The sequence below is a fragment of the Lampris incognitus genome, chromosome 21, assembly GCF_029633865.1.
Source record: "Lampris incognitus isolate fLamInc1 chromosome 21, fLamInc1.hap2, whole genome shotgun sequence".
NCBI classification, from domain to species: Eukaryota; Metazoa; Chordata; class Actinopteri; order Lampriformes; family Lampridae; genus Lampris; species Lampris incognitus.
This window is the reverse complement of record NC_079231.1, coordinates 4,577,519-4,588,711: the sequence shown is the minus strand read 5'-3', so window position 1 is coordinate 4,588,711 and position 11,193 is coordinate 4,577,519. Positions and strand designations below refer to the sequence as shown.

At 43.6% G+C, this 11,193-nt stretch overlaps 1 protein-coding gene across 1 annotated transcript in view; it reads right to left on the bottom strand.

The window, feature by feature from the left end:
- Positions 1-419: 419 nt before the first annotated feature.
- Positions 420-11,193, bottom strand: part of prox1a (prospero homeobox 1a) — a 40,915-nt gene continuing 30,141 nt past the window's right edge. The window contains 1 exon segment of the mRNA XM_056301424.1: positions 420-3,768. Within this exon segment, the coding sequence (XP_056157399.1) occupies positions 3,583-3,768 (186 nt within the window). The 3' untranslated portion in view covers positions 420-3,582.

The window sequence follows — 11,193 nt, the reverse complement described above, 5'->3', positions numbered from 1 at the left end:
GTGTCCCTCCGTCTTTGTGCTGGCTAATCTAGGCGTCAGCAGGTTTTTGAGGCTTTTGTGCTGACAATAATCACACACTGCTCCTCTTTTCAATTCATCAGCAACAACAACAAGGGATCACATGTCCCCTATACAGAATCCACAGGGAGGTGGAGAGAGAGAGAGAGAGAGAGGGAGAGAGGGAGAGAGAGAGAGAGAGAGAGAGAGAGAGCACACGCAAACATGACTGAAAATGGCCATCATGTTGCTGAGTTACTGCTTGGATTGATGGCGATTTTGTGTGTGTGTGTGTATGTGTGTGTGTGTGTGTTTGTGAGAGAGAGAGAGAGTAGACGTATGTGTGTACTGTTCCACCGCGAAGTGCTAACAGAACAAGTACAACCACACGAGAAGAATCAACACTGCATGTTTTTCGTTTGTTTGTTTGTTTTTTCAAAGAATAATTTATTTCTCGTTGCAGTGTGATGGATAAACAATGAGTAAACCACTGGTCAAATCTGTAGCAAGCATTAATCATCATCATCATCATAATAACATTAATAGGAATAATTATTTCAATTATAAATAATAACGTCAGAGTGATCCGAGTAATCCTTACATCTATACAAGCTACAAATATCAGCATGTTGTCATTTGTCTTTTTTTTTCTCTCTCCTTTTTTTTCTTTTTTTCAGCCGTTAAAACCTTGAGAACACTTCACACGGGGCCTGGCCGGTACAGGAGGCCCCCCCTGGGCGGCCCGGAGCAGACGGAGGAAACAAGTCCTGTTCACCCAGCTATCATTTGTGAGTTGTTAACCCGGGACGAAGTAGATGAAGGATGAAATTCAGCATTTGTACATTTCAACATGTGAACGATGGATGGAGTTGGACTGAGAAAGACTTAAGGACGCCAAGCTGTGCAGGTTTAGAGTGTGCATGCAGTGAACTGGTGGCTGTCTATAGGTTGCACCGGGGCATCCATCCGGGGTAGGGCACCCATGAAGTGAAAAATGTGCTGTCGTTGTTGTTGTTGCGTACACTAACAAAAAATGCCTATGAATGAATGGGAGCGATGTTGAGGGGATTGTTGTGTTTGTTTTGTTTTGTTCAAATGGTGTTTTGCTCTGATGTTCATATTGTAACGTGCATGGATTGTATTTTATGAGACTAAATTGAAATGGCCCGTCTGGTCCAGTGCGGATCACTCTGCAGACACAGAAAGACGCAGATCCAAACTCCCACGTGCCATTCTGAACCGCCGGTCGAGTGGCCTGGCCCGGGCGTCATTTCTCCAAAATGCATTATTTAAAACGTGTAAAATTAGGGGCCGCTCACACACGTTGCGTCTTCTGCGCGCAAAATGCCATTATTTTCCAAAGAGACGCGCGACAAACGTACTCCAAAACGCGTGCGACACGTTCTTGTTCCGCTTTGCTGGGGGGGAAACGTCATCTATTTTTCGAACGCGCCGCAGATGACGTGACAAGGATTAGCCAATCAGCTTCACGGGATTTGCTCCACCCCTTCCGCCCATGGCGGACCTAGCAGTGACGCTACTATGGGGAGATTATGGCGCTGGAAATACGTTGATCTTTGTTTCCGCCTTTCTCTAAGTGAAGTTGGTTTGGTCGGCGAGGTTTACTGCTAAATCACCGCAGCGTTTCCGCACGAAATGGCCAAATCAACAGACCGCCCCAGGCCGCTTGTGATTTGGACCGTATGTCGCATGTGTGTCGTAGTCGCTTACGTCATCGCAAGGCGCAGTTTTTGGTTGCTTAGTAACGTAAGCGCCTTGGATAAAAGAACGAAAGCGACGCGTTTTCCTCTCGTTTAAATCTCGATATTTCATTCAAGGGAGCAGATTTTCCCTCCGCCAGAGAAGTCGAGTTTTATGCGTATTTCTTTACCTGTCTTTGTCAGGTTTTTTTTCTTTTCTTACTGGAAATGTCTCCTTTCTGATTGTAAAAAATAACGGCAGTCTAGTACAACAATAATCAGACAATGGGATTGTGACTAGGTACTTTTTGGGGCTCAACGGTCATGATACGAAACGCACGTCCTGCACGCGAGTAACATTAAGATGAGTAAAATCATCGCTAAAGATGTAGAAATAACTAGCGCGGGAAGTCTTACAACACCCCACGTCCTGCACCTCTTCTGCATTGGCATTCATTGGTGCTCTACAGTAGAGTCATCCATGCATTTTTTAATTACCTGCGTACTCCTTTGCAGGGTCATGCAGGCTTATTCCGGATCACGCCGAATGAAGTGGGGCTGAAAAGGCAAACCGAAACTCAACAGTCAAGGTACGTGACATTAACTACAGTCGGATTATCCCTCTGTGCTCCTAGTGGTGCAAAAGAGAGGACAATAAAAAGGTTCTTAGCCTGTCTATCTGGTGTTGCAGCAGAACGGCTGGTGTTTAGTTTAGTTGTTGTAGTAACGTGAAGCTATGGCGCCGACAGTGGAGAGGCGTTTCATGACCGATGTTGCCTGATTCTGGTCAAACGTGCTTTTGGGGCGTCTGCTCTTCGGGCCCCGTGAATGAAATGCGTGCCAAGAGGGGCGGCCAGGGATGGGTAGGGAGCCACACAGTCAAAACAAACACCCAGTGAGTCTTGGTACAAGAAGAAGAAGAGGAAGAAGTAAAAAGAGGAGGAAAATAGGGGAAAATAAACGACAGGTAAGTCTTTTTTTTTCTAGGTTCGGGTCAGGACCGGGGGTTTAGGAATGCTACTGTGCTTTATTCAAGATGTGTGTGTGTGTGTGAGTGTGTGTGTGTACACGCTAAAGCCTGTTCATGTGCTCCTGTGTGTAGTATGTGCGCACACAAGTGTGTTTCTGCGTGTGTGTGTGTATGTGTGTGTGTGCGTGTGTGACACCAAGCATTTTGTAGAAGAGACGCCGTAAGTCCATAAAAAGGAGGGGAAAAAAATAATACAGAAACATCACTTTTCAAAAATGTCCGAGTAACCTAAAAACATCCACAATAAAAAGATTCCATATATTATCTTCTCTTCTCTTGTCTCCCAGCGGAGGACTCGTTCACCGCACTCCTCGTCCCTTTGTCCCTTCAGACATGAGCGAAGGGGGAGCTTTGGAGGAGGTGAAGGGTCAAAGGGAGACGGGGAGACGTCGCAGGGAAGCTCTTCCCCATTAAGTGCAAAGGGAGGGAGGAGCGTCTCCTTCGCTTTTTTGATTCGTAAAAGTCTTCGACCGCATTAGCTTGTTTGTCATCTGATGGTGAATCTTGAGTTTCCTACCTCGTCGCTCAACAGGATTTTCTTTTCATATATATATATATTATATATGTAACATAACGAGGGTCAGTTTTGACCACCCTTGTTCATGTCTGTAAAAGTTTGGCCACCCAAAACAAGAATTTCTCCGAGGACACCTCGGTTGTACGGTCACTTCCTTGCTCTCCTCCCTGTTCTCAAATGTCATCAAACATCTTGAAATCTTTTCCGTTTGCGGTGAAGACCTCCAACAAGTCCCCCCCCCCACACACACCTTCGGCATTTTTTGTGCGCTCTCCTCAGAGTCTTCTCACACTCCTCTGAGATTTGTCTCGAATTTGAGCCTTTCTCTGCTGCCCTAGTCAGTCATGGAGGAGCTCTTGTAGACAGTTTGGGGATTTGAAGATGTCAGGGACCTCGCTGTCCAGTTTGCAGATCACCTTGTAGATGGCCTTCTTCCAGGATGGGTCCACATCCTTGCCGGCCACGATGGCATTGAAGAACTCCCGCAGGGTGACCTGTGCCACCTCCAGGAACCGATCCGGTACCTGGGAGAAGAAAAGGAGAAAAAAAAGAGGGATGTTTATGACATTCATTCGCTGTGTTGACCTAGCTACATGGGTTTTTTTTTTTTGGGATTCCCCCCCTCCTTTTTTTTTTCTCCCCAATTGTACTTGGCCAATCACCCCACTCTGTGAGCCGTCCCGGTCTCTGCTCCACCCCCTCTGCTGATCCGTGGAGGGCTGAAGACTACCACATGTCTCCTCCGATTCATGTGGAGTCGCCAGCTGCTTCTTTTCACCTCACGGTGAGGAGTTTTGCCAGGGGAAAGTAGCACGTGGGAGGATCACGCTATTCCCCCCCAGTTTCCCCTCCTCCCCGAACAGGTGCCCCGACCAACCAGAGGAGGCGCTAGTGCAGCGACCAGGACTCATACCCACATCCGGCTTCCCACCTGCAGACACGGCCAATTGTGTCTGTAGGGACGCCCGACCAAGCCGGAGGAAACACGGTTATTCGAACTGGCGATCCCCGTGTTGGTAGGCAATGGAATAGACTGCCACGCCACTCGGACTCCCCTTTGGAAATGTCTTAATGATTAACTTGATGGAAGATAAGGATGTTTGTGCAGATGCTCAGGGAGACTGAGAGTCATAAAGCTTTTAGAACAGTGAGGTGGTGTACTGCTAAGCTGTAGGAGGAAAGGTTTAAGCATGTGGCTAATGTGTGTGTGTGTGTGTGTGTGTGTGTGTGTATGTATATATACATATTGCATTCTTTCAAATTGTCTTAGCTAGTTTTAATTCAACATTCAACTTCCCCTTTTCTCAACAGCTTTCCACACTGTGTGTGTGTGTGTGTGTGTGTGTGTGTGTGTGTGTGTGTGTGTGTGTGTGTGTGTGTGTGTGTGTGTGTGTGTGTGTGTTTGTGTGTGCGTGCACGCACGGTTCGTGCATGTAAATGTGACAACAAAAAAGGAACAGTGAGTCACTGATGTGGACCACATACACAATCACAAATGACACATGCAATCGTTTGACAATGACAGGTGAACAGTTGCCTGTGATATGTCACAATCCAACAGTGTATGTGTGTGTGTGTGTGTGTGTGTGTGTGTGTGTGTGTGTGTGCGTGTATTATCAAAGAAAGTGAGATTGTTAAGAACAGTAGAAACAAGAATCTTAAAAAGGGATTCCAAGCATCCAGTTGTCCTTTCCAAATTCAGACATAATTATACTGTCATCAGTAGCCTCTGTGTGTGTGTGTGTGTGTGTGTGTGTGTGTGTGTGTGTGTGTGTGTGTGTGTGTGTGTGTGTGTGTGTGTGTGTGTATGAGTTTTGGTGGCCTAGGCCTACATGTACGTTCATGGCAGTGTTTGACAATAGAACAATGGGACACACACACACACGCGCACATTTTTCTTTCTATTTTCTGCTCTTCCTCCCGGGGGCAAGATCATACAAAGACACCAAACAACCTGCCGAGGATTCTCTCTCTCTCTCTCTCTCTCTCTCTCTCTCTCTCTCTCTCTCTCTCTCTCTCTCTCTCTCTCTCTCTCTCTCTCTCTCTCTCTTCCCCTCTCTTTCCCATTCTCTTTTGCTCCCTAACTCCGCTCTTCTTGTCTGTTGTCCTTTACTTTTTTGACCTCCTGTCTTCCTTTTTTCCTGATCTTACACACAAACAAACACATGCACACACACGTGCACACACGCATACTCAGAGTTGACAGCCGTGTGCCATCTGAGTGGCGGTAACCTTGTCACACGTGGCAGGACATGCCAAGGTTATAGTAGCCATCACCAAAACGGATGACTTGCACCCAACCACACACACACACACACACACACACACACACACACACCTAATGATTCCCCGGACTCTCACTCTGTACCCCCTTGCCCCTCTCCTTTTAGACGGCCCCATGAGACCACAGTTATTTCGATGAGGCCCTCTGTCACTGTCTTGCTGTTGACACTCACACATACAGTATACTGTACACACACACACACACACACACACACACAAGGAAAGGTACACACACACACCACAATTTTAATGATGTTAACTGTGATGAGATGATGTCTGGTGCAACTTTATAGATATGTTGAGAAAACTGAATTTTCAGGTCAGTGTAAAAGCTTATACAGGTAATCACTAACAGCCATTCTGAGAAGGCACTTGCCCCAGTGGAAGATAATGCAAAAAATCTGAACAAATATGCCTAAGTAAGAATAAAATGGCCTTGTCATGTGCATCTAGACAACACATTCGGCGTCTGACATCAGTGGCAGTGACAGGATGGTTAGTAGGTCTGCAAACCATTCTGAGATGTGAATTATTACCAAAACCCACTCTGCTGCTGTGAGAGGGCAGCAAACTGCAGACCAGAATGCTGGGGGGGGGGGGGGCAATTAGAGCTGCATGATGTATCGTTTCAGCATCGGCATCGCGATGTGCACATGTGCAGTAGTCACATTGCAAGACATGCAGTGTGGATTAAGGCAAATGAACTCAAACACCATGCTTCAGCTTTTGCTGCTCGATACAAAAAACTCACACGGTTCTCATTTACCATGACTAATCTGCAAGAGAAGTCTGTCAGATATAACATAATTATCTCCGATTTTAGGGTTCTTGGACACATGGAGTTTGCCGCTAGTGAGTGACGTGCAGGCTCTGCATGCACAGCGGACCACCAATCACAACCATTCTTGATCAGGTTATCAAACAACCACAGCAGACCCCGCTAGTCGACCACAACCTGAAAATGAGCGAGGACGATTTGGTTGCAAAAAGGTAAGCAACATCAGTTGTATGGATTTGTAAAATTTCAGTTTATCTTTAAGACCAGGTGTTTTTTTTCTTCTTATCTCATTCATTGTCATTTTTATTTTGGTGAAGTGCAGACTACATATTGGGAACTTTGGACCATGCATATTTTGGGCTGTGTGTAGGATGTGTATTTTTTCCGCTGTTGATGCTTCCCTGTCTGCTGTGCGCTGGGCGTACACAGAAGTTTTCAGCTCTAACGTATATAGGATGGCCACATGTTTACACATTACTCTTCAAAAACCATCACAAAAACCAAAATCTCTACAATCCAGCTTTTTTTTTTTTTATTATGAATTTATTTTCTATACAGATGCACTCCCCTGCAAAATCACCCCAATCATTCTAGAATGAGTAATTCTTTCGAAATAGAGCTATGTAAGTCATCTGGTGAAAGTTCCTGTATTTTTTTCACGACACAATACACGTCGCAGAAAAATAAATCCCAATATTATGCAGCCCTAATAATGATAACGATAACTTAAGGTCTATTACTGCTGACTGCCTTTGCAGACAAACGGCTAGAAAAAGAAAGTGAAGAGAGACATACATGAGAGAGAGAAAGAGATAAAGTCAGGATGTATGAGGTAGGACATTCTGTTCTATTGTATGCTCTGCTGATGGTTTTAACCGTTTATTAGATTTAACAGACACATATATACACAATTACATGTGATGAAATATTCTCACACACACACACACACACACACACACCACACACCACACACACACACCACATATACATACACACGGTTGGGTCCAGATGCCCAGCTTTGTCAGGCTGTCATAAATCAGTGCAATAAAGAGATCTAAATTAGGCCATCATCAATACAGATGGGCCTGTCTGCCCCCCCCCCCCGTGTGTGTGTGTGCGCACATGTGCCCATATGTATGTGAATGTGATTTACTCCTGGCTTGGATCTTGATTATGGCCTTTAGTTGCCAGGAGAGAAAGAGAGGTGGAAGAGATGAGAGGGGGTGTGAAAGAGAACGACAGAACGATGGGGAAAGAGAGAGGATGAGAGAGGGACATTTCATACCCGATAAAAAAAATAAATTATTGTATGATGCTCTGGTTTGGTGGGTAAATATTGACTAATGGAAGGCTCAATTACTCTCTCTCTCTCGCTCTCTCTCTCTCTCTCTCTCTCTCTCTCTCTCTCTCTCTCTCTCTCACACAAACACACACACACACACACACAGAAAACCCTGTAAATCTCTCAATTACTGCCCAACAAAGAGGCCTTCTGGGACACCCTCCCTCTCTCTATCTCTTGCCTCCTTTACCCCCCCCCCCACTCGTCTGACTCGTCTCCTTCAGATTCTCACAGGCCACTCCCTCCCTCATCTTCTGAGCCTCTTCTGAGCAGGGCACCAAAAAAAGTTCCACTGTAAGAACTGACAAGCCCGGCAGGTGTTATCTGTGATCACAGACTCGGAATCACCCAGCCTGTTTTAAAATGTTTTAAAAGGACTTAGAAACCACCGTGGCGGAGCTATTTTCTGGCCGTGTGATAGTTTCGAGACACTTTCTGCTTCTTCAGAATCAGAAATGTCAGAATCAGAAATACTTTATTAATCGCCGAGGGGAAATTGGGTAATTCCTACTGTTTTTCTCGGCAATTCGCACATTTTCTTGTGGCTTCGACTGCAGTCATATGATCCAGCTTTCTATTCTTGTCAAATAAATTCGGTTTGGGGTTTATTGGTTGTAGTTTTTTGTTAGTCTTGTGGTGCAATGTGTATTTTACTGCCATGCGGTTTTTAATCTTAACCCCACAAATAAGTCTTTTATTGCCTGTTTCCCCTTTCTAAATTCCATCCGTCCTATTCTCTCTTCTCCCTTGATCTCCTCTAAGTTGATTTTTTTCAACTCCTTGTTTCTCTTTTTATTATTCTCTCGCTCTCTCCGTCCATGCTGGGAGTGAGCGAGTGCGTGTTGCTGTCTCTTTCAGTTCTTTCGAAGTTAGTGACATTCCTATCTTTCTGACTTTATCGCTTTTTTTGTTGTTGTATCTTTTGTTATTGCTGTTGGTGTCGGTAGATTTTTGGTTGGGTAAATAGGTCGGGTATGGGTGTAGGATGAGGTGGTTTTGGTTTAGCCCGCCAGCGTATCCTGGTCAGCTTGGCGTATTTCGTAGTCACGTAATTGACTAAGCTAACAAGGAAGTGCAGCAATCTGATAATTCTTAAAAACAACGAAGAGATAAACCTTGTTTTTAAAGGAAGAGTGGAGGGGTTTGTGTACATGTTTGCTACATCCGAAACAATTAAATTCTTTGGTTGCAAAAATGTGATGCGTTTAATGAGGTCTTGACCTGAGAAAGCCTCTATCTCTAGAGTACAGGTTCAAAACCAAGACACAGTTCAGGTACAGGATCAGGACCATATGCAGACAGAGACAAGTTCCGTAATGGTAGGTGAAGATAAAAAAAGTTAATAATAGTGCTAGTGTTGAAACAGAGACCAGTGATGGTGGAAACAAGGCGAGTGAAACAGTTGAAGGAGAAACCAGTGAAACAATTAGTGAGGGAGTGTTGATGAGAGAAGATGATGTGGAAGTAAACATGAAGGTGCTTGAAAGGAGCCCATAAACACCACGACTTAGAGGAAAACAAGAAGCACTGTTTTAACACAAGCAAAGAAAGGAATTGTAAATAGGAGCAAAGGAAAACAGCAACGTAAAAATGGTAGAAAGACCCGAGTTCACTATTGAGGAGGATTCATCTGATAGTGGTTCCAATTTACCCTGTGCCCAAAGAAGTAGACGTGCTTATGGTGCAGAAGAATTTAGCAGTTCTTACAGAAAACAAAGAACATACAAGGGATAAAAATTGATGATAATTTCTCTGATAAAGAAACGTTCTTTGAATCTGTTAAGTCTCACAAGGGCAAAGAGAAGAGAGTATTTAAAGCTCAAGGAAAGTATAGACTGAGAAAAAAAAGCTCAGAAACTAAAGCAAGAATTGAACAATAGCGATGAAACTGAAACAGCTTAAGACCTTGTGTTTTTTCCTCTTAAATCGTGGTCCCTGTTATGGTTTGAAATCTTAGTCTTAACACGAATAGGTTTAGTGTTGGTTCTCTAAACCTAAATGGGGCAAGAGACTCTAGAAAGAGGAATCTAATTTTTGAGGATGTAAAACTTAAACACAAATGTAATGTTTATGCAGGAGACACACATTGATTAAGTTAAAGGGACAGATTGGAAAAAAGAATGGGATGGTGGTATTATATTGAGCCATAACAGCTCATCAGTGGTGGGGTGGGTATTCTCTTTTCTGAGAATTTCATCCCAATTTCTTTAGAAACACAAAATGTAATTAAGGGTAAACTTCCGGTTGTAAGTGCCGAATATGAGCACTTCAACATTGTATTTATGAATATTTATACTGCTGTTTTAGGGTCTGAAAGGTTACAGTTTTTAGAGCAACTAAGATATTTGTTAAACAATTGTAATCATGATTGTTTCTTAATATTGGGAGGGGATTTTAACATCACTGAAAATGACCTTTTGGACAGAAATCACTTAGAACCTCATGCTGGATCAAAATGAAAAACTGACAGGAACACATAATTTAGTGGCTATTTGGAGAAAAATTATTATGAAAAGACAGTAAACATGGGCCCATAGCAGAGATAATTATTTGTTTTTCGCTAGATTGGTTTTATTGTTTTAAACCGTTTTTGAACGCTGTTAAAGAATGTAGAATGATACCTGTTGGTTTCAGTGATCATTCATTTGTTACTTTTTGTATAATGCTACCAAAAAAGTAAACCCAAAAGTGCATATTGATATTTTAACACCACTTTATCAAGTGATGTTAACTTTGTAAATAGTTTTAGGATTTTCTGGAACGTGTTTAAAACCAGGAAACGTGAATTTGATCTGGGACGTTACCAGATCGATGAATGATCTGGAAAAAGAAATAGCGGAGCTACAAAGCCTAATAGATTCCACGGGAAATCGGGGACATATTGACAAGTCCTAAGGTCCAAAAGAATTATTCTTGCAGACCTACTAGGCACAATGGCTCAAAGGGAGTAGGTCCGGTCACGTTTTAAGAATGCAAATCAAATGGATGCACCTTGAAAGTGTTTCTTTGGCCTGGAAAGAACAAATTTATACATGTTCTAATATTGGACACAGGGCAGCAGCTTACGTAGTCCACTGATATTCGCAGATGGGCAGTTTAGTTATCCTCTGAACTGTTTAAAAGTGAGTACAAGGAGGAAGAGGAGCTACTTACCTCCTTTTACCAAGGACTACCCAAGGTTTCAGAGGAGTCCAATGCTGAACTAGAGAAGCCACTGGTTTCAGAAGAACTTCTTGTAGCCCTGCAGGGCATGGATGGGGAAAAGGTCCCAGGCATTGATGGACTTACAGAGGAGTTTTAAAAAACTTTTTGGATGGATTTGGGTGAAGGATCTTTTAACAATTTTAAATGAGAGTTTTAATGAATTGTGTCTGCCTGTGAGCTGCAGAAGAGCAGTATTAACTCTGTTGCTCAAGAAAGGAGACCTGCTGGAGATTATAAATTGGCATCCTGTGTCCCCTCTTTGCACACATTACAAGCTTCTGTCCAAAGCTCTTGCCAACAGAATGAGTCAAATCAAGAGAAGTGATGAACCAAATAAATCGT